This window comes from Oncorhynchus gorbuscha, linkage group LG09, assembly GCF_021184085.1.
Source record: "Oncorhynchus gorbuscha isolate QuinsamMale2020 ecotype Even-year linkage group LG09, OgorEven_v1.0, whole genome shotgun sequence".
NCBI lineage: Eukaryota > Metazoa > Chordata > Actinopteri > Salmoniformes > Salmonidae > Oncorhynchus > Oncorhynchus gorbuscha.
In genome coordinates this window covers 98,578,269-98,606,252 of record NC_060181.1, presented here as the reverse complement: position 1 = coordinate 98,606,252, position 27,984 = coordinate 98,578,269, and the positions used below count along the sequence as shown (strand labels likewise).

Genomic DNA, 27,984 nt, shown 5'->3' with positions numbered 1-27,984 from the left:
CAGGCCCAGCTCCAGTACTCACCTTGCCACATAGCTGAGTATGTGTGCCCGGATCACCATGCCCGCCTGTCTCCGCACCTCTTCCCTCTCCTTCTCCAGCCGGTGTTCCAGCTCTTCCTTCAGGAACACCTGCAGGACATGACACATGGCACGTCCAGTCAGAGAGAGGGATGGAGGTTAGGCCCGCACGGCACGGCCCACACGGCACGGTCGGGGAGGGCAGAGAGAGGGGGGTGGTGGAGGTTAGGCCCGCACGGCACGGCCCACACGGCACGGTCGGGGAGGGCAGAGAGAGGGGGGTGGTGGAGGTTCGTTTCTCTTGATAAGGTCCAAGGTGGGTTGCTGTAGGCCCTGATGTTTGTCACAGAGCAGAGCTATAGCTAGTTACTACTGTTCCTGACACTCTCCCTGACTGCTGAGAGCCCAGCTGAAGACTGCTACTGTGCTGCTGCAGAGAGTCATGGTGTTGTGTTGTTAGTCCCACAGCGAGCGGCCATTCTGTCTATCTGTGTTTCCCTTATGTTGCTCTCTCTCTCTGGCTGCTACTGAGATGACCAGGGAGAGAGAGACTAGAAGGGAGGAGAGCCAGAGAAGAGGGGAGGGGAGAGACAGAGGGGAGGGCACTGCTTGGCAGAGAGAGACAGAGGGGAGGGCACTGCTAGGCAGAGAGAGACAGAGGGGAGGGCACTGCTAGGCAGAGAGAGGCAGGGAGAGACACATAGAGGGGAGGGCACTGCTAGGCAGAGAGAGGCAGGGATAGAGACACAGAGGGGAGGGCACTGCTAGGCAGAGAGAGGCAGGGAGACTGGAGGGGAGGGGGAGGGAGAGACATAGAGGGGAGGGCACTGCTTGGCAGAAAGTGGCAGGGAGACTGGAGGGGAGGGGGAGGGAGAGACACAGAGGGGAGGGCACTGCTAGGCAGAGAGAGGTAGGGAGAGACACAGAGGGGAGGGCACTGCTAGGCAGAGAGAGGCAGAGAGAGGCACAGAGGGGAGGGCACTGCTAGGCAGAGAGAGGCAGGGAGACTGGAGGGGACGGCACTGCTAGGCAGAGAGAGGCAGGGAGAAGAGGGGAGGGGGAGGGAGGAGGGCACTGTTAGGCAGAGAGAGACAGGGAGAAGAGGGGAGGGGGAGGGAGGAGGGAGGAGGGCACTGCTAGGCAGAGAGAGGCAGAGAGAGACACAGAGGGGAGGGCACTGCTAGGCAGAGAGAGGCAGGAGACTGGAGGGGACGGCACTGCTAGGCAGAGAGAGGCAGGGAGAAGAGGGGAGGGGGAGGGAGGAGGGCACTGTTAGGCAGAGAGAGACAGGGAGAAGAGGGGAGGGGGAGGGAGGAGGGAGGAGGGCACTGCTAGGCAGAGAGAGGCAGGGATAGAGACACAGAGGGGAAGGGAGAGGGAGGAAGGCACTGCTAGGCAGAGAGAGGCAGGGAGACTGGAGGGGAGGGAGAGGGAGGAGGGCACTGCTAGGCAGAGAGAGGCAGGGAGACTGGAGGGGAGAGGAGAGGGAGGAGGACACTGCTAGGTAGAGAGAGGCAGGGAGACTGGAGGGGAGAGGAGAGGGAGGAGGACACTGCTAGGCAGAGAGAGGCAGGGAGAAGAGGGGAGGGGGAGGGAGGAGGGCACTGTTAGGCAGAGAGAGACAGGGAGACTGGAGGGGAGAGGAGAGGGAGGAGGGCACTGCTAGGTAGAGAGAGGCAGGGAGACTGGAGGGGAGGGAGAGGGAGGAGGGCACTGCTAGGTAGAGAGAGACAGGGAGACTGGAGGGGAGGGAGAGGGAGGAGGGCACTGCTAGGTAGAGAGAGGCAGGGAGACTGGAGGGGAGGGAGAGGGAGGAGGGCACTGCTAGGTAGAGAGAGGCAGGGAGACTGGAGGGGAGGGAGAGGGAGGAGGGCACTGCTAGGCAGAGAGAGGCAGGGAGACTGGAGGGGAGGGAGAGGGAGGAGGGCACTGCTAGGTAGAGAGAGGCAGGGAGACTGGAGGGGAGAGGAGAGGGAGGAGGGCACTGCTAGGTAGAGAGAGGCAGGGAGACTGGAGGGAGAGGGAGGAGGACACTGCTAGGTAGAGAGAGGCAGGAGGGCACTGCTAGGTAGAGAGAGGCAGGGAGACTGGAGGGGAGAGGAGAAGGAGGAGGACACTGCTAGGTAGAGAGAGGCAGAGGGGCACTGCTAGGTAGAGAGAGGCAGGGAGACTGGAGGGGAGAGGAGAAGGAGGAGGACACTGCTAGGTAGAGAGAGGCAGGGAGACTGGAGGGGAGAGGAGAGGGAGGAGGACACTGCTAGGCAGAGAGAGGCAGGGAGAAGAGGGGAGGGGGAGGGAGGAGGGCACTGTTAGGCAGAGAGAGACAGGGAGACTGGAGGGGAGGGAGAGGGAGGAGGACACTCCTCCAAAGAACAGGACACACCCCTTGTCCTTGCTCTCATTAAGGAAGGAGGCTAAGAGACTTCTACTGGGACTAGTTAACCCTTCCTTTATACTCCAACATAATCACATTTGAAGAATTGATGACACTTTAAACCTCCACAGGTGCCTATAAATACATTCAGTATAAAGAGAAGGTGTATATGTCAAGGTTACCTAGGTTACCTAGGGCTGTTTTTGAATGATGCTTTATGTGTAGTAATAATATGAGTAGCAAGTCCACAACAAATACCCACAAATCTAAGGAATGGAATTAAGAATATATAAATATATGGGAGAGCAATGTTAGAGCAGCATAGACCAAGATACAGTAGAATAGTATAGAATACAGTATATACATATGAGATGAGTAATGCATAGACTAAGATACAGTAGGATAGTATAGAATACAGTATATACATATGAGATGAGTAATGCATAGAATAAGATACAGTAGGATAGTATAGAATACAGTATATACATATGAGATGAGTAATGTATAGTAATCAAGTCTACTACTGTTGTGACGTCTGCATGGCCACCCAGTCATGGGTGAACAGGGAGTACAGGAGGGGGCTGAGCACGCACCCTTGTGGGGCCCCAGCGTTGAGGATCAGGGGAGTGGAGGTGTTGTTTCCTACCTTCACCACCTGGGGGCAGCCCTCTTCTAACCCCTGACCCCTACATACTGGAGAACGGAGCCGCCCAGCCCTGTTCTAACCCTGACCCCTGACCCCTACATACTGGAGAACGGAGCCGCCCAGCCCTGTTCTAACCCTGACCCCTGACCCCTACATACTGGAGAACGGAGCCGCCCAGCCCTGTTCTAACCCTGACCCCTGACCCCTACATACTGGAGAACGGAGCTGTCCAGCCCTGTTCTAACCCTGACCCCTGACCCCTACATACTGGAGAACGGAGCTGTCCAGCCCTGTTATAACCCTGACCCCTGACCCCTACATACTGGAGAACGGAGCCGTCCAGCCCTGTTCTAACCCTGACCCCTGACCCCTACATACTGGAGAACGGAGCCGTCCAGCCCTGTTCTAACCCTGACCCCTGACCCCTACATACTGGAGAACGGAGCTGTACAGCCCTGTTATAACCCTGACCCCTGACCCCTACATACTGGAGAATGAAGCTGTCCAGCCCTGTTATAACCCTGACCCCTGACCCCTACATACTGGAGAACGGAGCTGTACAGCCCTGTTCTACCCCTGACCCCTGACCCCTACATACTGGAGAACGGAGCTGTCCAGCCCTGTTATAACCCTGACCCCTGACCCTTACATACTGGAGAACGGAGCTGTCCAGCCCAGTTCTAACCCTGACCCCTGACCCCTACATACTGGAGAACAATGTAGCTATTCTACAGCTACACAATCAGACAGGCTACATGACAACAGAGCTTTATATAGTGTTTGTGTGTGTGTGTGTGAGTGTGTGTGTGTGTACACCAAGTATGTCCCTGTGTGAACAGAGCAGTTCAGAGAGAGATGTGTTTTAACATAATTGATCTACTGTTAACTGAACTGTCAAAATAACATCAACTCAACAGGAACACACCACCCTTCTACACTTTAACCACATCACCACCATTCTACCCTTTAACCACACCATCACCCTTCTACACTTTAACCACATCACCCTTCTACACTTTAACCACATCAACACCATTCTACACTTTAACCACACCACCATCACTCTACTGTCACGCACTGACTCTTCTACACTTTAACCACACCACCACCCTTCTACACTTTAACCACACCATCACCCTTCTACACTTTAACCACACCATCACTCTACACTTTAACCACATCACCCTTCTACACTTTAACCACACCACCACCCTTCTACACTTTAATCACACCATCACCCTTCTACACTTTAACCACACCATCACTCTACACTTTAACCACACCATGACTCTACAATTTAACCACAACATCACTCTACACTTTAACCACACCATCACCCTTCTACACTTTAACCACACCATCACCCTTCTACACTTTAACCACATCACCACCCTTCTACACTTTAACCACACCATCACCCTTCTACACTTTATCCACACCATCACCCTTCTACACTTTAACCACATCACCACCCTTCTACACTTTAACCACATCACCACCCTTCTACACTTTAACCACATCACCATCACTCTACTGTCACGCTCTGACTCTTCTACACTTTAACCACACCATCACCATTCTACACTTTAACCACATCACCACCCTTCTACACTTTAACCACACCACCACCCTTCTACACTTTAATCACACCATCACCCTTCTACACTTTAACCACACCATCACTCTACACTTTAACCACACCATCACTCTACACTTTAACCACATCATCACTCTACACTTTAACCACACCATCACCCTTCTACACTTTAACCACATCACCACCCTTCTACACTTTAACCACACCATCACCCTTCTACACTTTAACCACATCACCACCCTTCTACACTTTAACCACATCACCCTTCTACACTTTAACCACACCATCACCCTTCTACACTTTATCCACACCATCACCCTTCTACACTTTAACCACATCACCACCCTTCTACACTTTAACCACATCACCACCCTTCTACACTTTAACCACTTCACCATCACTCTACTGTCACGCTCTGACTCTTCTACACTTTAACCACACCATCACCATTCGACACTTTAACCACATCACCACCCTTCTACACTTGAACCACATCACCCTTCTACACTTTAACCACACCATCACCCTTCTACACTTTAACCACACCACCACCCTTCTACACTTTAACCACACCACCACCCTTCTACACTTTAACCACATCACCCTTCTACACTTTAACCACATCACCCTTCTACACTTTAACCACACCATCACCCTTCTACACTTTAACCACATCACCCTTCTACACTTGAACCACATCACCCTTCTACACTTTAACCACACCATCACCCTTCTACACTTTAACCACATCACCACCCTTCTACACTTTAACCACATCACCACCCTTCTACACTTTAACCACATCACCATCACTCTACTGTCACGCTCTGACTCTTCTACACTTTAACCACACCATCACCATTCGACACTTTAACCACATCACCACCCTTCTACACTTGAACCACATCACCCTTCTACACTTTAACCACACCATCACCCTTCTACACTTTAACCACACCACCACCCTTCTACACTTTAACCACACCACCACCATTCTACACTTTAACCACATCACCACCCTTCTACACTTTAACCACATCACTACCACTCTACTGTCACACCCTGACCCATTATCCTGTGATAGTGTCCCTATCTCAGCTGTGTTGTCAGGAAGAGAGACATTATCCTGTGATAGTGTCCCTATCTCAGCTGTGTTGTCAGGAAGAGAGACATTATCCTGTGATAGTGTCCCTATCTCAGCTGGGTTGTCAGACAGAGCGACATTATCCTGTGATAGTGTCCCTGACCCAGCTGGGTTGTCAGGAAGAGAGACATTATCCTGTGATAGTGTCCCTGACCCAGCTGGGTTGTCAGGAAGAGAGACATTATCCTGTGATAGTGTCCCTGACCCAGCTGGATTGTCAGGAAGAGAGACATTATCCTGTGATAGTGTCCCTATCTCAGCTGGGTTGTCAGACAGAGCGACATTATCCTGTGATAGTGGATAAGAGCGTCTGCTAAATGACTTAAATGTAATGTAAATGTGTCCCTGACCCAGCTGGGTTGTCAGGAAGAGAGACATTATCCTGTGATAGTGTCCCTGTTATCCTGTCCCTGACCCAGCTGGGTTGTCAGGAAGAGAGACATTATCCTGTGATAGTGTCCCTGACCCAGCTGGGTTGTCAGAAGAGAGACATTATCCTGTGATAGTGTCCCTGACCCAGCTGAAACCCCCAAACCCCCAGCCCGAGGTCCTTGTTCTTCTCCCTCTCTCACCCTGGTAACCTATCACCCTGAAACCCCCCAGCCCGAGGTCCTTGTTCTTCTCCCTTCCTTCTCGGTAACCTATCATCCTGAAACCCCCCTTGTTCTTCTCCCTTCTCGGCCCGAGGTCCTTGTTCTTCTCCCTTCTCTGTAACCTATCACCCTGAAACCCCTCAGCCCGAGGTCCTTGTTCTTCTCCCTTCTCGGTAACCTATCACCCTGAAACCCCCCCAGCCCGAGGTCCTTGTTCTTCTCCCTTCTCGGTAACCTATCATCCTGAAACCCCCCCAGCCCGAGGTCCTTGTTCTTCTCCCTTCTCGGTAACCTATCACCCTGAAACCCCCCCAGCCCGAGGTCCTTGTTCTTCTCCCTTCTCGGTAACCTATCATCCTGAAACCCCCTCAGCCCGAGCCGCACACATTACAGGTAGCAGAGTACACTCTGTGACGGTGTGTGTGTGTGTGACGCGCCGTCAGGGCCAGCGTACCTTAGTCTTCCCCAGCTGCCAGTCTCTCTTGGCAGGGTCGTATGACATCAGCAGCTCTGTACACCTCCCTCTCGGGTCATCTGTCGGAAGGTTGTCTTTCATCATGTACCTGCACAGAGAACACAGACACAGATCAGGCCAGAGAACAAACACACACACACACACCAGCTAGCAGATTTGGTTCCTCGGAAGTTGTGGGAATGTATGTTTTTTGTTTCATATTGGTTGTGGGAATGGAGCCATAAGTTTCCTGACCGGTAAAACTGAAAGTGAAAGGTTGCCTGTTCTGGGAACGTTTATTTATAAGTTGCAGGGAGGTTCTGAGGGGTTCTCCTCTGGTTCCTTGAATGTTTTCCAGGGAGGTTCTGAGAGGTTCTACTCTGGTTCCTTGAATGTTTTCCATGGAGGTTCTGAGGGGTTCTACTCTGGTTCCTTGAATATTTTCCAGGGAGGTTCTGAGGGGTTCTACTCTGGTTCCTTGAATGTTTTCCAGGGAGGTTCTGAGAGATTCTACTCTGGTTCCTTGAATGTTTTCCATGGAGGTTCTGAGAGGTTCTACTCTGGTTCCTTGAATGTTTTCCAGGGAGGTTCTGAGAGGTTCTACTCTGGTTCCTTGACTATTTTCCTGGCAGGCTTTATTAACGCTCTGAGAATGGAAATGACAGGTTACTTATGCGTAGATATTGTAGTCTAGTCATGGTTCATCCTGTGGATTATGGCGCCAGAGGAGGTGGCTGCTGTTTTACGATCCCCTAACCAATTGTGTGTGTTTTTCTGCGTTATTTGTAACTTATCGTACATAATGTTTCTGCCACCGTGTCTTATGACCGAAAAGAGCTTCTAAATATCAGGACAGAGATTTCACACTTGTACTTTTTCTTTAACAAGTCCGGACGGAAAGGATTTACTTCAGATGCACGATAAGGGCCCTGATCCCCGTCATTCGCAGGAGAAAGAGACAGAGATATCGGGGACGAAGGTCTGGGTGCCTTGTAAGGATCTGAAACGAGCGGGTAATCTCCCTTTACCATCGGTCCTATTAGCCAACGTACAATCAATGGAAAATAAAATAGACAAACTACGATCGCGTATACAGTACCATTCAAACGTTTGGAGTCACTTAGAAATGTCCTTGTTTTTTAAAGAAAAGCACATTTTTTGTCCATTAAAATAACATCAAATTGATCCGAAATACAGTTTAGACATTGTTAATGTTGTAAATTACTATTGTAGCTGGAAATGGCTGATTTTTTTATGGAATATCTACATAGCCGTACAGAGGCCCATTATCAGCAACCATCACTCCTGTGTTCCAATGGCACGTTGTGTTAGCTAATCCAAGTTTAGCATTTTAAAAGGCTAATTGATCATTCGAAAACCCTTTTGCAATTATTATGTTAGCACAGCTGAAAACTGCTGTTCTGATTAAAGAAGCAATTAAACTGGCCTTCTTTAGACTAGTTGAGTATCTGTATTACTTTAGTAATGTTAATATACTGCTTTACTCATCTCATATGTATATATATGCTCTCATATGCTCTCTCCACTGGCTTCCAGTTGAAGCTCGCATCCGCTACAAGACCATGGTGCTTGCCTACGGAGCTGTGAGGGGAACGGCACCTCAGTACCTCCAGGCTCTGATCAGGCCCTACACCCAAACAAGGGCACTGCGTTCATCCACCTCTGGCCTGCTCACCTCCTTACCACTGAGGAAGTACAGTTCCCGCTCAGCCCAGTCAAAACTGTTCGCTGCTCTGGCTCCCCAATGGTGGAACAAACTCCCTCACGACGCCAGGACAGCGGAGTCAATCACCACCTTCCGGAGACACCTGAAACCCCACCTCTGTAAGGAATACCTAGGATAGGATAAAGTAATCCTTCTCACCCCCCCCCCCCTTAAAATATTTAGATGCACTATTGTAAAGTGGCTGTTCCACTGGATGTCATAAGGTGAATGCACCAATTTGTAAGTCGCTCTGGATAAGAGCGTCTGCTAAATGACTTAAATGTAAATGTAAATGTATATACTGTATTCTACTCTACGGAATTTTAGTCAATGCCACTCCGACATGCTCAATCTAATATTTATATATTTCTTAATTCATTTCTTTTACTTTCAGATTTGTGTGTATTGTTGTGAATTGTTAAATATTACTGCACTGTTGGAGCTAGGAACACAAGCATTTTGCTACACCTGCAATAACATCTGTTAAATATGTGTATGGACCAATAACATCTGGTAAATATGGACCAATAACATCTGTTAAATATGGACCAATAACATCTGTTAAATATGTGTATGGACCAATAACATCTGTTAAATATGTGTCTGGACCAATAACATCTGTTAAATATGTGTCTGGACCAATAACATCTGTTAAATATGGACCAATAACATCTGTTAAATATGGACCAATAACATCTGTTAAATATGGACCAATAACATCTGTTAAATATGGACCAATAACATCTGTTAAATATGGACCAATAACATCTGTTAAATATGGACCAATAACATCTGTTAAATATATGTCTGGACCAATAACATCTGTTAAATATGGACCAATAACATCTGCTAAATATGGACCAATAACATCTGATAAATATGTGTATGGACCAATAACATCTGTTAAATATGGACCAATAACATCTGTTAAATATGTGTCTGGACCAATAACATCTGTTAAATATGGACCAATAACATCTGTTAAATATGGACCAATAACATCTGTTAAATATGGACCAATAACATCTGTTAAATATGGACCAATAACATCTGTTAAATATGGACCAATAACATCTGTTAAATATGGACCAATAACATCTGTTAAATATGGACCAATAACATCTGTTAAATATGTATATGGACCAATAACATCTGATAAATATGGACCAATAACATCTGTTAAATATGGACCAATAACATCTGCTAAATATGGACCAATAACATCTGCTAAATATGGACCAATAACATCTGATAAATATGGACCAATAACATCTGTTAAATATGGACCAATAACATCTGTTAAATATGGACCAATAACATCTGTTAAATATGGACCAATAACATCTGACAAAACTGACTAGCGTACCAATGGAAAATGGATCAGCGATGGCTAGAAGGTTGATGCCGTCGACCGCCGAACAAGGAGAGGGCTTGACTTCGGCGGAAATCGTAACAGCCATACTATTGTGGGGGCGATACTTACCATTTAGATATATTTATATACCGAACTCGCTCTAATATTTCAGACATTTTGTTTAGTTTTTGAATTATGTGTGTTATGTTATTGTACATTACTGTACTGTTGGAGCTAGAAACATAAGCATTCCACTGCACGCGCGATAAAATCTGTGGATGCGACCAATACACTTTGTAAGAGCCGTTTTGTAAGAGCTTTTACAGTCTATTGATAGTAATACATATGTTATTTTACACCCAGAAGACAGTATGGTACAGTCTATTGATAGTAATACATATGTTATTTTACAGTGTGTAGGCCCAGAACTGACAGTGTGTAGGCCCATGGTGTCAGTGTGTAGGCCCAAGATACTGTCAGTGTCAGTGTCTAGGCCCAAGATACTGTAGTGTCAGTGTGTAGGCCCAAGATACTGTAGTGTCAGTGTGTAGGCCCAAGATACTGTAGTGTCAGTGTGTAGGCCCAAGATACTGTAGTGTCAGTGTGTAGGCCCAAGATACTGTATGTTTTCTGTATCTTCTAGTTATTACTGTCTGTAGGCTGACCTGCTGTAGAAGTCTGTGAAGGTCCTGCGGACAGGGAACCCAGCCCTGCGGATCTTCACGGTCTCCAACATCCCAGAATACCTCAGCTGGTTCAGGACCACTTCTGGGTCAAACATGTTGGCGTTCTGAGAAGTACAAAAACAACAACGACATGTGTCAGGTGACATAAGCAGGCTGTCACCAAGGTGACACGACAAAATGCTGACTACACTGGTACTCATTTATACCAGCTGCCAGCACCTTATGATGTTAGCACCACTTGTAGCTTCAAGGAAGAGGACAAGGGAGGGGACAAGGAAGAGGGATTGGTAGAGGACAAGGGAGGGGACAAGGGAGGGGACAAGGAAGAGGGATTGGTAGAGGACAAGGGAGGGGACAAGAGAGGGGACAAGGAAGAGGGATTGGTAGAAGACAAGGGAGGGGACAAGGAAGAGGGATTGGTAGCGGACAAGGGAGGGGACAAGGGAGGGGACAAGGAAGAGCGATTGGTAGAGGACAAGGGAGGGGACAAGGAGAGGGATTGGTAGAGGACAAGGGAAGGGACAAGGAAGAGGGATTGGTAGAGGACAAGGGAGGGGACAAGGAGAGGGATTGGTAGAGGACAAGGGAAGGGACAAGGAAGAGGGATTGGTAGAGGACAAGGGAGGGGACAAGGAGAGGGATTGGTAGAGGACAAGGGAAGGGACAAGGAAGAGGGATTGGTAGAGGACAAGGGAAGGGACAAGGAAGAGGGATTGGTAGAGGACAAGGGAGGGGACAAGGAGAGGGATTGGTAGAGGACAAGGGAAGGGACAAGGAAGAGGGATTGGTAGAGGACAAGGGAGGGGACAAGGAAGAGGGATTGGTAGAGGACAAGGAAGAGGGATTGGTAGAGGACAAGGGAGGGGACCAGGAAGAGGGATTGGTAGAGGACAAGGAAGAGGGATTGGTTAAAGACAAGGGAGGGGACAAGGAAGAGGGATTGGTAGAGGACAAGGGAGGGGACAAGGAAGAGGGATTGGTAGAGGACAAGGGAGGGGACAAGGAAGAGGGATTGGTTAAAGACAAGGGAGGGGACAAGGAAGAGGGATTGGTAGAGGACAAGGGAGGGGACAAGGAAGAGGGATTGGTTAAAGACAAGGGAGGGGACAAGGAAGAGGGATTGGTAGAGGACAAGGGAGGGGACAAGGAAGAGGGATTGGTAGAGGACAAGGGAGGGGACAAGGAAGAGGGATTGGTTAAAGACAAGGGAGGGGACAAGGAAGAGGGATTGGTAGAGGACAAGGGAGGGGACAAGGAAGAGGGATTGCTGCCATGCCAGGGACAGGCGACAAGGTGCGACATGGTAATGATTTGCACTGGGGACTCTGTGAGAACATGTGCCTGTGAAACAGTAACCTTCTGTAGCCCAAACCTCTCAGAAGACAATGAGAACAGTGATCATGCCTTGTTAACCATGAACGCCTGGTGCCAGTTCCAGAAGGAAATGAATCTATTGGCAACGCACTTCATCATGTGTTAAATGTCAATAGGAAAGTTGTTTTGTTTTCCACTGCGGAGACATAGTGGAACCAGTTCTACAGCCCCTCGCTGACCTCTCTTCTCTCCCTCCACAGCAGCAGTCAGCAGGTCAGTAGTGCAACAATGGCCCACACACAACCAACTGCAGCTGTGGCGGGCCAACCCTAACCCCTCACCTCTGACCTGGGCTGGAAGAATGTTCTGGCAGAGGGGCGTTGTTACAGAGGCACAAAGAGAGCCCTCACGGACCCACGGAAGGCCCCGGAACACTCAACACACTCAGAGCGCTCACGGACCCACGGAAGGCCCCGGAACACTCAACACACTCAGAGCCCTCACGGACCCACGGAAGGCCCCGGAACACTCAACACACTCAGAGCCCTCACGGACCCACGGAAGGCCCCGGAACACTCAACACTCTCAGAGCCCTCACGGACCCACGGAAGGCCCCGGAACACTCAACACTCTCAGAGCCCTCACAGACCCACGGAAGGCCCCGGAAGCTCTATTCAATCGACATCCGCATAGAGGTTGTTTTGGCGTGTCAGAGGTGGCACTGAGTAAGAGCTGTCAGATCTACAAGTGGCTCCTGGCATTATACCTAAAGCAGAAATTGCCATTCTATACAGTGCCTTGGGAAAGTATTCAGACCCCTTGACTTTTTCCATATTTTGTTACTTTACAGACTTATTCTGAAATGGATTAAATAAATTGGACAGCAATCTACACACAATACCCCGTAATGAAAAAGAAAAAACAGGTTTTGAGAAATTTTATGTAAATGTATCAAAAATTAAAAACAGAAATACCTTATTTCCATAAGTATTCAGACCCTTTGCTATGAGACTCAAAATAGAGCTCAGGTGCATCCTGTTTCCATTGATCATCCTTGAGATGTTTCTACAAATTGATTGGAGTCCTCCTGTGGTAAATTCAATTGATTGGACATGATTTGGAAAGACATACACCTGTCTTTATAAGGTCCCACAGTTGACAGGGCATGTCAGAGCAGAAACCAAGCCATGAGCTCAAAAGACGTCCACGTTGTCCGTAGAGTCAGAGACAGGATTGTGGCGAGACACAGATCTAGGGAAAGTTACCAAAACATTTCTGCAGCATTGAAGGTCCACAAGAACCCAGTGGCCTCCATCATTCTTAAATGGAAGAAGTTTGGAACCACCAACATCCTTCCTAGAGCTGGCCGCCCGGCGAAACTGAGCAATCAGAGGGAGAAGGGCCTTGGTCAGGGAGGTGACTAACAACCCAATGGTCACTCTGACAGAGCTCTAGAGTTCCTCTGTGGAGATGGGATGAACCTTCCAGAAAGACAAGCATATCTGCAGCACCCCACCAATCAGGCCTTTATGGTAGAGTGGCCAGACGGAAGCCACTCCACAGTAAAAGGAACATGACAGCCCGTTTGGAATTTGCCAAAAGGCACCTACCGATCAAATCAAATCAAATGTATTTATATAGCCCTTCTTACATCAGCCCTAGATCCTCTGGTCTGATGAAACCAAGATTGAACTCTTTGGCCTGAATGCCAAGCGTCACGTCTGGAGGAAACCTGGCATCATCCTTACGGTGAAGCATGGTGGTGGCAGCATCATGTTGTGGGTATGTTTGTCAGCAGCAGGGACTGAGAGACTAGTCAGGATCGAGGCAAAGATTAATGGAGCAAAGTACGGAGCGATCCTTGATGAAAACCTGCTCTAGAGTGCTAAGAACCTCAAACTGGGGCGAAGGTTTACCTTCCAACAGGACAACAACCTTGTCCACGTTGGGGTGAGTACTGAATGACCCACCTTGTTCATGTTGGGGTGAATACTGAATGACCCACCTTGTTCATGTTGTGGTGAGTACTGAATGTCCCACCTTGTTCATGTTGGGGTGAATACTGAATGACCCAGCTTTTTCATGTTGGGGTGAGTACTGAACCTTGTCCACGTTGGGGTGAGTACTGAATGACCCACCTTGTTCATGTTGGGTTGAATACTGAATGACCCACCTTGTCCACGTTGGGTGAATACTGAATGACCCACCTTGTTCATGTTGGGGTGAATACTGAATGACCCACCTTGTTCATGTTGGGGTGAATACTGAATGACCCACCTTGTTCATGTTGGGTTTGATGCAGCGCACAAAGAAAGGGTTGGAGGCACTCAGAGTGTTCATCAAGGAATGGAGAGAGTCCTGCAGAAACACAACAACACATCTAGATACGGGATCAGAAACACAACAACACATCTAGATACGGGATCAGAAACACATCTAGATACGGGATCAGAAACACATCTAGATACGGGATCAGAAACACATCTAGATACGGGATCAGAAACAACAACACATCTAGATACGGGAGAAACACAAAACACATCTAGATACGGGATCAGAAACACATCTAGATACGGGATCAGAAACACAACAACACATCTAGATACGGGATCAGAAACACAACAACACATCTAGATACGGGATCAGAAACACATCTAGATACGGGATCAGAAACACATCTAGATACGGGATCAGAAACACATCTAGATACGGGATCAGAAACACAACAACACATCTAGATACGGGATCAGAAACACATCTAGATACGGGATCAGAAACACATCTAGATACGGGATCAGAAACACATCTAGATACGGGATCAAAACACATCTAGATACGGGATCAGAAACACATCTAGATACTGGATCAGAAACACATCTAGATACGGGATCAGAAACACATCTACAACACATCTAGATACGGGATCAGAAACACATCTAGATACGGGATCAGAAACACATCTAGATACGGGATCAGAAACACATCTAGATACATCAGAAACACATCTAGATACGGGATCAGAAACACATCTAGATACGGGATCAGAAACACAACAACACATCTAGATACGGGATCAGAAACACATCTAGATACGGGATCAGAAACACAACAACACATCTAGATACGGGATCAGAAACACATCTAGATACGGGATCAGAAACACATCTAGATACGGGATCAGAAACACATCTAGATACGGGATCAGAAACACATCTAGATACGGGATCAGAAACACAACAACACATCTAGATACGGGATCAGAAACACATCTAGATACGGGATCAGAAACACATCTAGATACGGGATCAGAAACACATCTAGATACGGGATCAGAAACACAACAACACATCTAGATACGGGATCAGAAACACAACAACACATCTAGATACGGGATCAGAAACACATCTAGATACGGGATCAGAAACACAACAACACATCTAGATACGGGATCAGAAACACATCTAGATACGGGATCAGAAACAACAACACATCTAGATACTGGATCAGAAACACATCTAGATACGGGATCAGAAACACAACAACACATCTAGATACGGGATCAGAAACACATCTAGATACTGGATCAGAAACACATCTAGATACGGGATCAGAAACACAACAACACATCTAGATACGGGATCAGAAACACATCTAGATACGGGATCAGAAACACATCTAGATACGGGATCAGAAACACAACAACACATCTAGATACGGGATCAGAAACACATCTAGATACGGGATCAGAAACACATCTAGATACGGGATCAGAAACACATCTAGATACGGGATCAGAAACACAACAACACATCTAGATACGGGATCAGAAACACATCTAGATACGGGATCAGAAACACAACAACACATCTAGATACGGGATCAGAAACACAACAACACACCTAGATACGGGATCAGAAACACATCTAGATAATCAGAAACATCTAGATACGGGATCAGAAACACATCTAGATACATCTAGAACTGGACAAAACACATCTAGATACGGGATCAGACACACAACAACACATCTAGATACTGGATCAGAAACACATCTAGATACGGGATCAGACACACAACAACACATCTAGATACTGGATCAGAAACACATCTAGATACGGGATCAGACACACAACAACACATCTAGATACGGGATCAGAAACACATCTAGATACGGGATCAGAAACACAACAACACATCTAGATACGGGATCAGACACACAACAACACATCTAGATACTGGATCAGAAACACATCTAGATACGGGATCAGACTCACAACAACACATCTAGATACTGGATCAGAAACACATCTAGATACAGGATCAGACACACAACAACACATCTAGATACTGGATCAGAAACACATCTAGATACAGGATCAGACACACAACAACACATCTAGATACGGGATCAGAAACAACAACACATCTAGATACGGGATCAGACACACAACAACACATCTAGATACGGGATCAGAAACACAACAACACATCTAGATACGGGATCAGACACACAACAACACATCTAGATACGGGATCAGAAACAACAACACATCTAGATACGGGATCAGACACACAACAACACATCTAGATACGGGATCAGACACACAACAACACATCTAGATACGGGATCAGAAACACATCTAGATACGGGATCAGAAACACAACAACACATCTAGATACGGGATCAGACACACAACAACACATCTAGATACTGGATCAGAAACACATCTAGATACGGGATCAGACTCACAACAACACATCTAGATACTGGATCAGAAACACATCTAGATACGGGATCAGAAACACATCTAGATACTGGATCAGAAACACATCTAGATACGGGATCAGAAACACAACAACACATCTAGATACGGGATCAGAAACACATCTAGATACTGGATCAGAAACACATCTAGATACTGGATCAGAAACACAACAACACATCTAGATACGGGATCAGAAACACATCTAGATACGGGATCAGAAACACAACAACACATCTAGATACGGGATCAGAAACACATCTAGATACGGGATCAGAAACACATCTAGATACGGGATCAGAAACACATCTAGATACGGGATCAGAAACAACAACACATCTAGATACGGGATCAGAAACACATCTAGATACGGGATCAGAAACACATCTAGATACGGGATCAGAAACACATCTAGATACGGGATCAGAAACACATCTAGATACGGGATCAGAAACACATCTAGATACGGGATCAGAAACACATCTAGATACGGGATCAGAAACACAACAACACATCTAGATACGGGATCAGAAACACATCTAGATACGGGATCAGAAACACAACAACACATCTAGATACGGGATCAGAAACACATCTAGATACGGGATCAGAAACACATCTAGATACGGGATCAGAAACACATCTAGATACGGGATCAGAAACAACAACACATCTAGATATGGGATCAGAAACACAACAACACATCTAGATACGGGATCAGACACACAACAACACATCTAGATACGGGATCAGAAACAACAACACATCTAGATACGGGATCAGACACACAACAACACATCTAGATACGGGATCAGAAACACATCTAGATACGGGATCAGAAACACATCTAGATACGGGATCAGAAACACATCTAGATACGGGATCAGAAACACAACAACACATCTAGATACGGGATCAGAAACACATCTAGATACTGGATCAGAAACACATCTAGATACTGGATCAGACACACAACAACACATCTAGATACTGGATCAGAAACACATCTAGATACGGGATCAGAAACACAACATCTAGATACGGGATCAGAAACAACATCTCTAGATACTGGGAAACACATCTAGATCAGAAACACAACAACACATCTAGATACTGGATCAGAAACACATCTAGATACAGGATCAGAAACACAACAACACATCTAGATACTGGATCAGAAACACATCTAGATACAGGATCAGACACAAACACATCTAGATACGGGATCAGAAACACATCTAGATACGGGATCAGAAACACAACAACACATCTAGATACGGGATCAGAAACACATCTAGATACGGGATCAGAAACACATCTAGATACGGGATCAGAAACACAACAACACATCTAGATACGGGATCAGAAACACATCTAGATACGGGATCAGAAACACATCTAGATACGGGATCAGAAACACATCTAGATACGGGATCAGACACACAACAACACATCTAGATACGGGATCAGACACACAACAACACATCTAGATACGGGATCAGAAACACATCTAGATACGGGATCAGAAACACATCTAGATACGGGATCAGAAACACAACAACACATCTAGATACGGGATCAGACACACAACAACACATCTAGATACTGGATCAGAAACACATCTAGATACGGGATCAGACTCACAACAACACATCTAGATACTGGATCAGAAACACATCTAGATACGGGATCAGACACACAACAACACATCTAGATACTGGATCAGAAACACATCTAGATACGGGATCAGAAACACAACAACACATCTAGATACGGGATCAGACACACAACAACACATCTAGATACTGGATCAGAAACACATCTAGATACGGGATCAGACTCACAACAACACATCTAGATACTGGATCAGAAACACATCTAGATACAGGATCAGACACACAACAACACATCTAGATACGGGATCAGAAACACAACAACACATCTAGATACGAACTGATGGTGGGTTAGGGGTCAGGGGTCATGAATAGTGGTCCTCACCCTGAACTGAGAGCTGACGGTGTGTTAGGGTTAGAGGTCAGGGGTCATGAATAGTGGTCCTCACCCTGAACTGAGAGCTGACGGTGGGTTAGGGTTAGAGGTCAGGGGTCATGAACAGTGGTCCTCACCCTGAACTGAGAGCTGACGGTGGGTTAGGGTTAGAGGTCAGGGGTCATGAACAGTGAGCCTCACCCTGAACTGAGAGCTGACGGTGGGTTAGGGGTCATGAACAGTGGTCCTCACCCTGAACTGAGAGCTGACGGTGGGTTAGAGGTCAGGGGTCATGAACAGTGGTCCTCACCCTGAACTGAGAGCTGACGGTGGGTTAGGGGTCAGGGGTCATAAATAGTGGTCCTCACCCTGAACTGAGAGCTGACGGTGGGTTAGGGCTAGAGGTCAGGGGTCATGAACAGTGAGCCTCACCCTGAACTGAGAGCTGACGGTGGGTTAGGGCTAGAGGTCAGGGGTCATGAACAGTGAGCCTCACCCTGAACTGAGAGCTGACGGTGGGTTTGCGTCTGGCCGTCCCCATCTTCAGGGTCTCCTCTCCGTTCCTGCTCCCGACACGCTCAAACAGGTCATAGATGAAGTCAAACCTGAAGGACATAAACCACAGTCCTTTACATTAAACAAGCCTGAAGGACATCAACCACAGTCCTTTACATTAAACAAGCCTGAAGGACATCAACCACAGTCCTTTACATTAAACAAGCCTGGAGGACATCAACCACAGTCCTTTACATTAAACAAGCCTGAAGGACATCAACCACAGTCCTTTACATTAAACAAGCCTGAAGGACATCAACCACAGTCCTTTACATTAAACAAGCCTGGAGGACATCAACCACAGTCCTTTACATTAAACAAGCCTGGAGGACATCAACCACAGTCCTTTACATTAAACAAGCCTGAAGGACATCAACCACAGTCCTTTACATTAAACAAGCCTGAAACATCAACCACAGCCTTTACATTAAACAAGCCTGGAGGACATCAACCACAGTCCTTTACATTAAACAAGCCTGGAGGACATCAACCACAGTCCTTTACATTAAACAAGCCTGAAGGACATCAACCACAGTCCTTTACATTAAACAAGCCTGAAGGACATCAACCACAGTCCTTTACATTAAACAAGCCTGGAGGACATCGACCACAGTCCTTTACATTAAACAAGCCTGGAGGACATCAACCACAGTCCTTTACATTAAACAAGCCTGGAGGACATCAACCACAGTCCTTTACATTAAACAAACAAACTCGTCAAAGGAGGAACTATATGCACAATGTCAACTGCAGAGATTATTCAACTGTTGCAAGCATTTTATGACCAGGGGAAAGGGGGAGACCAGGGGAAAGGGGGAGACCAGGGGAAAGGGGGAGACCTAGTCAGTTGTACTAAATGCCTTCAACTGAAATGTGTCTTCCTCATTTAACCTGAACCAGAGAGGTACGGGGATGTCATCAGTACCCAGAGAGCGGTTGTTCTTGGGGACTGCCGGCTTGGGATTTGAACCAGTGACCTTTCGGTTACTGGCCCAATGCTCTTAACCGCTAGGCCAATCCTGGGCCCTCCCCTCCCCTTCGTGCAGATGTTGGTTTCTGTCCCAGCACTACACAGCTGATTCAAACATCAGCTGTGTAGATGAGTTGGTTATTTGAAATCAGCTGTGTAGTTTCAGCGTACCCAAGGGGTGGGAGAACCCCTGGTCTAGACTACCTGCTAACGGTAATGGACATCATGCATACCTGCTGTCTTTAAGCATGTTTAAGATGTCATCTCTGAAGGTGTCTCTGTTCTTCTGCAGGATCCCTCTGACATCATACAGAACCTGGTCAAAAGAAACAGGTAGAGGAACAGACAGACCAGAGGCATGTCGCCGTACGTTCAGTTAGTACTGTACATTACATTAACTGTACATGAAGAGAATGATAGCTAGTCTCCTAAAGTCTGTCAAAGCTGTGGCTGAGACTCACTGAGAGAGAAGGGATGGTTTGAACAAAGTGGAGAGGACCTGGGGGCAATGTTAATACTGTCACCTGTTGAGTTACTGAGCCCTGGTCTTAACAGGAGAAGATTCCTCACTGGAGTAATGAGGGCACAGAGGGATCAGGGGGGGCAGAGGGATCAGGGGGGGCAGAGGGATCACTAATCTGGAATAAGGTCTCACTAATCTGGAATAAGGTCTCACTATATCTGGAATAAGGTCTCACTAATCTGGAATAAAGTCTCACTAATCTGGAATAAGGTCTCACTATATCTGGAATAAGGTCTCACTAATCTGTAATAAGGTCTCACTAATCTGGAATAAGGTCTCACTAATGAATAAGGTCTCACTAATCTGGAATAAAGTCTCACTAATCTGGAATAAGGTCTCACTAATGAATAAAGTCTCACTAATCTGGAATAAGGTCTCACTAATCTGGAATAAGGTCTCACTAATCTGGAATAAGGTCTCACTAATCTGGAATAAGGTCTCACTATATCTAGAATAAGGTCTCACTATATCTGGAATAAGGTCTCACTATATCTGGAATAAGGTCTCACTATATCTGGAATAAGGTCTCACTATATCTGGAATAAGGTCTCACTATATCTGGAATAAGGTCTCACCATATCTGGAATAAGGTCTCACTATATCTGGAATAAGGTCTCACTATATCTGGAATAAGGTCTCACCATATCTGGAATAAGGTCTCATTATATCTGGAATAAGGTCTCACTATATCTGGAATAAGGTCTCACCATATCTGGAATAAGGTCTCACTATATCTGGAATAAGGTCTCACTAATCTGTAATAAGGTCTCACTATATCTGGAATAAGGTCTCACTATATCTGGAATAAGGTCTCACTATATCTGGAATAAGGTCTCACTATATCTGGAATAAGGTCTCACTATATCTGGAATAAGGTCTCACTATATCTGGAATAAGGTCTCAGCATTGTATTACTATATCAAGTAATCATTATAAAACAGTTAGACTAGATATGTTATAATTTATATTGAATATACTGAAGGATGTGACTCTCTCCTCTGAAGTAGAGGCCTTCCAGATAACAGAGGAGGCAGCATGGGAGAGGGGTTCTAGGGAGAGGAGGGAGGGACCGGAATCATGGCTCCTACACTGAAGTAGGTGTCAATGAGCCAACCTCCCCTTCTCACCCCCGTCTCTCCCTCGTCTCCCCCTCTCCGTGCCCTGGTCAATGAAAAGGAAAGAGAATGGGAGGAAAAAGTGAGAAGGGAGGAGGGGTCCTGGCTCTTTTGACTTCTGACTCATGGTTGAACAGGTTATGACGCACCCTCCCCACCCCGACCCCCTAGACTCGTTAGGAGCCCTGTCTCTCTCTCTGGGCCTAGTGGTCTAGCTGTACGGGTAGACACAGGAAAACCTGGCTCCCTGTAGAGGAAAGGCTGTGCAACCACTGCACCACATCAGAACCTGAAACAGAGCTGCATTTCCTGACAAAATGTTACAAAAATATAAAACAATTAGAAAGTCATTTCCCCAAATTTTAAACCCTTGTTCAAAGTTTCAAAGACGAGAATAGGCTACCTGTCCTGTTGGGGGAGGACGCAGAGAGCTGTGGGTTGGCAGCGCACTACATTGCTGCCTGCCATAAGATGAGGGACAGTGTCTGACAGACCAATCAACCAGCACACGTCCTCTATGTCATCGTTACGACCTCATCCACATGTCCTCTATGTCATCGTTACGACCTCATCCACATGTCCTCTATGTCATCGTTACGACCTCATCCACATGTCCTCTATGTCATCGTTACTACCTCATCCATTGGATGGTTATTTTTACCCTTGATAATTGTTGTTACTAATTGTCTGGTTGACTATTTTGATTAGATAGAGAGACGGGCACATCGTGCACCTCTCCCCAGCATTCTTCTCGACAATGTCCAGTCTCTTGACAACAAGGTTTATGAAATCCGAGCAAGGGTAGCATTCCAGAGAGACATCAGAGACTGTAACGTTCTTTGCTTCACGGAAACATGGCTCACTGGAGAGACACTATCGGAGTCGGTGCAGCCAGCTGGTTTCTTCACGCATCGTGCCGACAGAAACAAACATCTTCCTGGTAAGAAGAGGGGCGGGGGGTATGCCTTATGATTAACGAGATGTGGTGTGATCATAACAACATACAGGAACTCAAGTCCTTCTGTTCACCTGATTTAGAATTCCTCACAATCAAATGTAGACCGCATTATCTACCAAGAGAATTCTCTTTGATTATAATCACAGCCGTATATATTCCCCCCCAAGCAGACACATTGATGGCTCTGAACGAACTTTATTTGACTCTATGCAAACTGGAAACCACATATCCTGAGGCTGCATTCATTGTAGCTGGGGATTTTAACAAGGCTAATCTGAAAACAAGACTCCCTAAATTGTATCAGCATATCGATTGCGCAACCAGGGCTGGTAAAACCTTGGATCATTGCAATTCTAACTCCACGACGCATATAAGGCCCTGCCCCGCCCTCCTTTCGGAAAAGCTGACCATGACTCCATTTTGTTGCTCCCTGCCTACAGACAGAAACTAAAACAAGAAGCTCCCGCGCTCAGGTCTGTTCAACGCTGGTCCGACCAATCTGATTCCACGCTTCAAGACTGCTTCCATCACGTGGACTGGGATATGTTTCGTATTGCGTCAGACAACAACATTGACGAATACGCTGATTCGGTGAGCGAGTTCATTAGAACGTGCATTGAAGATGTCGTTCCCATAGCAACGATTAAAACATTCCCAAACCAGAAACTGTGGATTGATGGCAGCATTCGCGTGAAACTGAAAGCGCGAACCACTGCTTTTAATCAGGGCAAGGTGACCGGAAACATGACCGAATACAAAAAGTGCAGCTATTCCCTCTGCAAGACAATCAAACATGCTAAGCGTCAGTACAGAGACAAAGTAGAATCTCAATTCAACGGCTCAGACACAAGAGGCATGTGGCAGGGTCTACAGTCAATCACGGACTACAAGATGAAATCCAGCCCAGTCACGAACCAGGATGTCTTGCTCCCAGGCAGACTAAATAACTTTTTTGCCCGCTTTGAGGACAATACAGTGCCACTGACACGGCCTGCAACGAAAACATGCGGTCTCTCCTTCACTGCAGCCGAGGTGAGTAAGACATTTAAACGTGTTAACCCTCGCAAGGCTGTAGGCCCAGACGGCATCCCCAGCCACTTCCTCAGAGCATGCGCAGACCAGCTGGCTGGTGTGTTTAGGGACATATTCAATCAATCCTTATCCCAGTCTGCTGTTCCCACATGCTTCAAGAGGGCCACCATTGTTCCTGTACCCAAGAAAGCTAAGGTAACTGAGCTAAACGACTACCGCCCCGTAGCACTCACTTCCGTCATCATGAAGTGCTTTGAGTGTCATGTTTTGTCATTTATTATCTTGTCTTGTCCCTGTGCTTCCCATTCTATTCGTTTCCCTCTGCTGGTCTTATTAGGTTCTTTCCCTCTTTCTATCCCTCTCTCTCCCCCTCCCTCTCTCACTCTCTCGCTCTCTCTTCTCTCTATCGTTCCGTTCCTGCTCCCAGCTGTTCCTATTCCCCTAATCAATCATTTAGTCTTCCCACACCTGTTCCCGATCCTTTCCCCTGATTAGAGTCCCTATTTCTTCCTTTGTGTTCCGTTCCTGTCCTGTCGGTTCCTTGTCTAGAATTCACCGTGCTGTGTTTGTGTATCGCCCTGTCGTGTCGTGTTTTCCTCAGATGCTGCGTGGTGAGCAGGTGTCTGAGTCTGTCGGGTTCAAGTGCCTTCCCGAGGCAACCTGCTGTTCACCTGCTGTTCAAGATCGAGTCTCCAGTTTGTCCTCGTCATTTCGAGTGAAAGTTGTGTTTTTTGTTTGTATTTACTTTACTGGATTAAAGACTCTGTTTTCGCCAAGTCGCTTTTGGGTCCTCTTTCACCTGCATGACAGAAGGAACCGACCAAGGAATGGACCCAGCGACTTCAGACGCTCGTTACACTGCCGTCGAGATCCAAGGAGCCATGCTCGGCAGACACGAGCAGGAATTGTCTGCTGCTCGCCATGCCGTGGAGAACCTGGCCGCTCAGGTTTCCGACCTCTCTGACAGTTCCAGAGTCTACGTCTCGTGCCACCTGTTACTTCCTGGCCTGCCGAGCCTCCAGAACCCAGGGTTAATAACCCACCTTGCTACTCCGGGCAGCCCACTGAGTGCCGCTCCTTTCTCACGCAGTGTGAGATTGTGTTCTCTCTCCAACCCAACACATACTCTAGAGAGAGAGCTCGGGTTGCTTACGTCATTTCACTCCTTACTGGCCGGGCTCGAGAATGGGGCACAGCTATCTGGGAGGCAAGGGCTGATTGCTCTAACAAGTTCCAGAACTTTAAAGAGGAGATGATTCGGGTTTTTGACCGTTCAGTTTTTGGTAGGGAGGCTTCTAGGGCCCTGGCTTCCTTATGCCAAGGTGAACGGTCCATAACGGATTATTCTATTGAGTTTCGCACTCTTGCTGCCTCTAGTGAGTGGAACGAGCCGGCGCTGCTCGCTCGTTTTCTGGAGGGACTCCACGCAGTGGTTAAGGATGAGATTCTCTCCCGGGAGGTTCCTTCAGATGTGGACTCTTTGATTGCTCTCGCCATCCGCATAGAACGACGGGTAGATCTTCGTCACCGGGCTCGTGGAAGAGAGCTCGCATCAACGGTGTTTCCCTGCTCCGCATCGCAACCATCTCCCTCCTCTGGCTCAGAGTCTGAGCCCATGCAGCTGGGAGGGATTCGCATCTCGACTAAGGAGAGGGAACGGAGGATCACCAACCGCCTGTGCCTCTATTGCGGAGTTGCTGGACATTTTGTTAATTCTTGTCCAGTAAAAGCCAGAGCTCATCTGTAAGCGGAGGGCTACAGGTGAGCGCAACTACTCAAGTCTCTCCATCAAGATCCTGTACTACTTTGTCGGTCCATCTACGCTGGACCGGTTCGGGTGCTACATGTAGTGCCTTGATAGACTCTGGGGCTGAGGGTTGTTTCATGGACGAAGCATGGGTTCGGAAACATGACATTCCTTTCAGAGAGTTAGAGAAGCCTACGCCCATGTTCGCCTTAGATGGTAGTCATCTTCCCAGTATCAGATTTGAGACACTACCTTTAACCCTCACAGTATCTGGTAACCACAGTGAGACTATTTCTTTTTTGATTTTTCGTTCACCGTTTACACCTGTTGTTTTGGGTCATCCCTGGCTAGTATGTCATAATCCTTCTATTAATTGGTCTAGTAATTCTATCCTATCCTGGAACGTTTCTTGTCATGTGAAGTGTTTAATGTCTGCCATCCCTCCCGTTTCTTCTGTCCCTACTTCTCAGGAGGAACCTGGCGATTTGACAGGAGTGCCGGAGGAATATCATGATCTGCGCACGGTCTTCAGTCGGTCCCGAGCCAACTCCCTTCCTCCTCACCGGTCGTATGATTGTAGTATTGATCTCCTTCCGGGGACCACTCCTCCTCGGGGTAGACTATACTCTCTGTCGGCTCCCGAACGTAAGGCTCTCGAGGATTATTTGTCTGTGTCTCTTGACGCCGGTACCATAGTGCCTTCTTCCTCCGGGCCGGGGCGGGGTTCTTTTTTGTTAAGAAGAAGGACGGTACTCTGCGCCCCTGCGTGGATTATCGAGGGCTGAATGACATAACGGTTAAGAATCGTTATCCGCTTCCCCTTATGTCATCAGCCTTCGAGATTCTGCAGGGAGCCAGGTGCTTTACTAAGTTGGACCTTCGTAACGCTTACCATCTCGTGCGCATCAGAGAGGGGGACGAGTGGAAAACGGCGTTTAACACTCCGTTAGGGCATTTTGAGTACCGGGTTCTGCCGTTTGGTCTCGCCAATGCGCCAGCTGTTTTTCAGGCATTAGTTAATGATGTTCTGAGAGACATGCTGAACATCTTTGTTTTTGTCTATCTTGACGATATCCTGATTTTTTCTCCGTCACTCGAGATTCATGTTCAGCACGTTCGACGTGTTCTACAGCGCCTTTTAGAGAATTGTCTCTACGTAAAGTCTGAGAAGTGCTCTTTCATGTCTCCTCCGTTACTTTTCTCGGTTCCGTTATTTCCGCTGAAGGCATTCAGATGGATTCCGCTAAGGTCCAAGCTGTCAGTGATTGGCCCGTTCCAAGGTCACGTGTCGAGTTGCAGCGCTTTTAGGTTTCGCTAATTTCTATCGGCGTTTCATTCGTAATTTCGGTCAAGTTGCTGCCCTCTCTCACAGCTCTTACTTCTGTCAAGACGTGTTTAAGTGGTCCGGTTCCGCCCAGGGAGCTTTTGATCTTCTAAAAGAACGTTTTACGTCCGCTCCTATCCTCGTTACTCCTGACGTCACTAGACAATTCATTGTCGAGGTTGACGCTTCAGAGGTAGGCGTGGGAGCCATTCTATCCCAGCGCTTCCAGTCTGACGATAAGGTTCATCCTTGCGCTTATTTTTCTCATCGCCTGTCGCCATCTGAGCGCAACTATGATGTGGGTAACCGTGAACTGCTCGCCATCCGCTTAGCCCTAGGCGAATGGCGACAGTGGTTGGAGGGGGCGACCGTTCCTTTGTCGTTTGGACAGACCATAAGAACCTTGAGTACATCCGTTCTGCCAAACGACTTAATGCCCGTCAAGCTCGTTGGGCGTTGTTTTTCGCTCGTTTCGAGTTTGTGATTTCTTACCGTCCGGGTAGCAAGAACACCAAGCCTGATGCCTTATCCCGTCTGTTTAGTTCTTCTGTGGCTTCTACTGATCCCGAGGGGATTCTTCCTTATGGGCGTGTTGTCGGGTTAACAGTCTGGGGAATTGAAAGACAGGTTAAGCAAGCACTCACGCACACTGCGTCGCCGCGCGCTTGTCCTAGTAACCTCCTTTTCGTTCCTGTTTCCACTCGTCTGGCTGTTCTTCAGTGGGCTCACTCTGCCAAGTTAGCTGGTCATCCCGGTGTTCGAGGCACTCTTGCGTCTATTCGCCAGCGCTTTTGGTGGCCGACTCAGGAGCGTGACACGCGCCGTTTCGTGGCTGCTTGTTCGGACTGCGCGCAGACTAAGTCGGGTAACTCTCCTCCCTGCCGGTCGTCTCAGACCGCTCCCCATTCCTTCTCGACCATGGTCTCACATCGCCTTAGACTTCATTACCGGTCTGCCTTTGTCTGCGGGGAAGACTGTGATTCTTACGGTTGTCGATAGGTTCTCTAAGGCGGCACATTTCATTCCCCTCGCTAAACTTCCTTCCGCTAAGGAGACGGCACAAATCATTATTGAGAATGTATTCAGAATTCATGGCCTCCCG

At 47.3% G+C, this 27,984-nt stretch overlaps 1 protein-coding gene across 1 annotated transcript in view; it reads right to left on the bottom strand.

Annotated features, from left to right (window-relative positions):
* LOC124044486 (unconventional myosin-X-like) overlaps positions 1-27,984 on the bottom strand; it is a 175,984-nt gene that overhangs the window by 48,387 nt on the left and 99,613 nt on the right. The window contains exons 14-19 of the mRNA XM_046364115.1: positions 20,417-20,499; positions 19,155-19,263; positions 14,184-14,264; positions 10,572-10,696; positions 6,827-6,935; positions 23-129 (exon numbers count right to left, since the gene is read on the bottom strand). Coding sequence (XP_046220071.1) covers positions 23-129; positions 6,827-6,935; positions 10,572-10,696; positions 14,184-14,264; positions 19,155-19,263; positions 20,417-20,499 — 614 coding nt within the window. The remainder of the gene's footprint in view (positions 1-22; positions 130-6,826; positions 6,936-10,571; positions 10,697-14,183; positions 14,265-19,154; positions 19,264-20,416; positions 20,500-27,984) is intronic.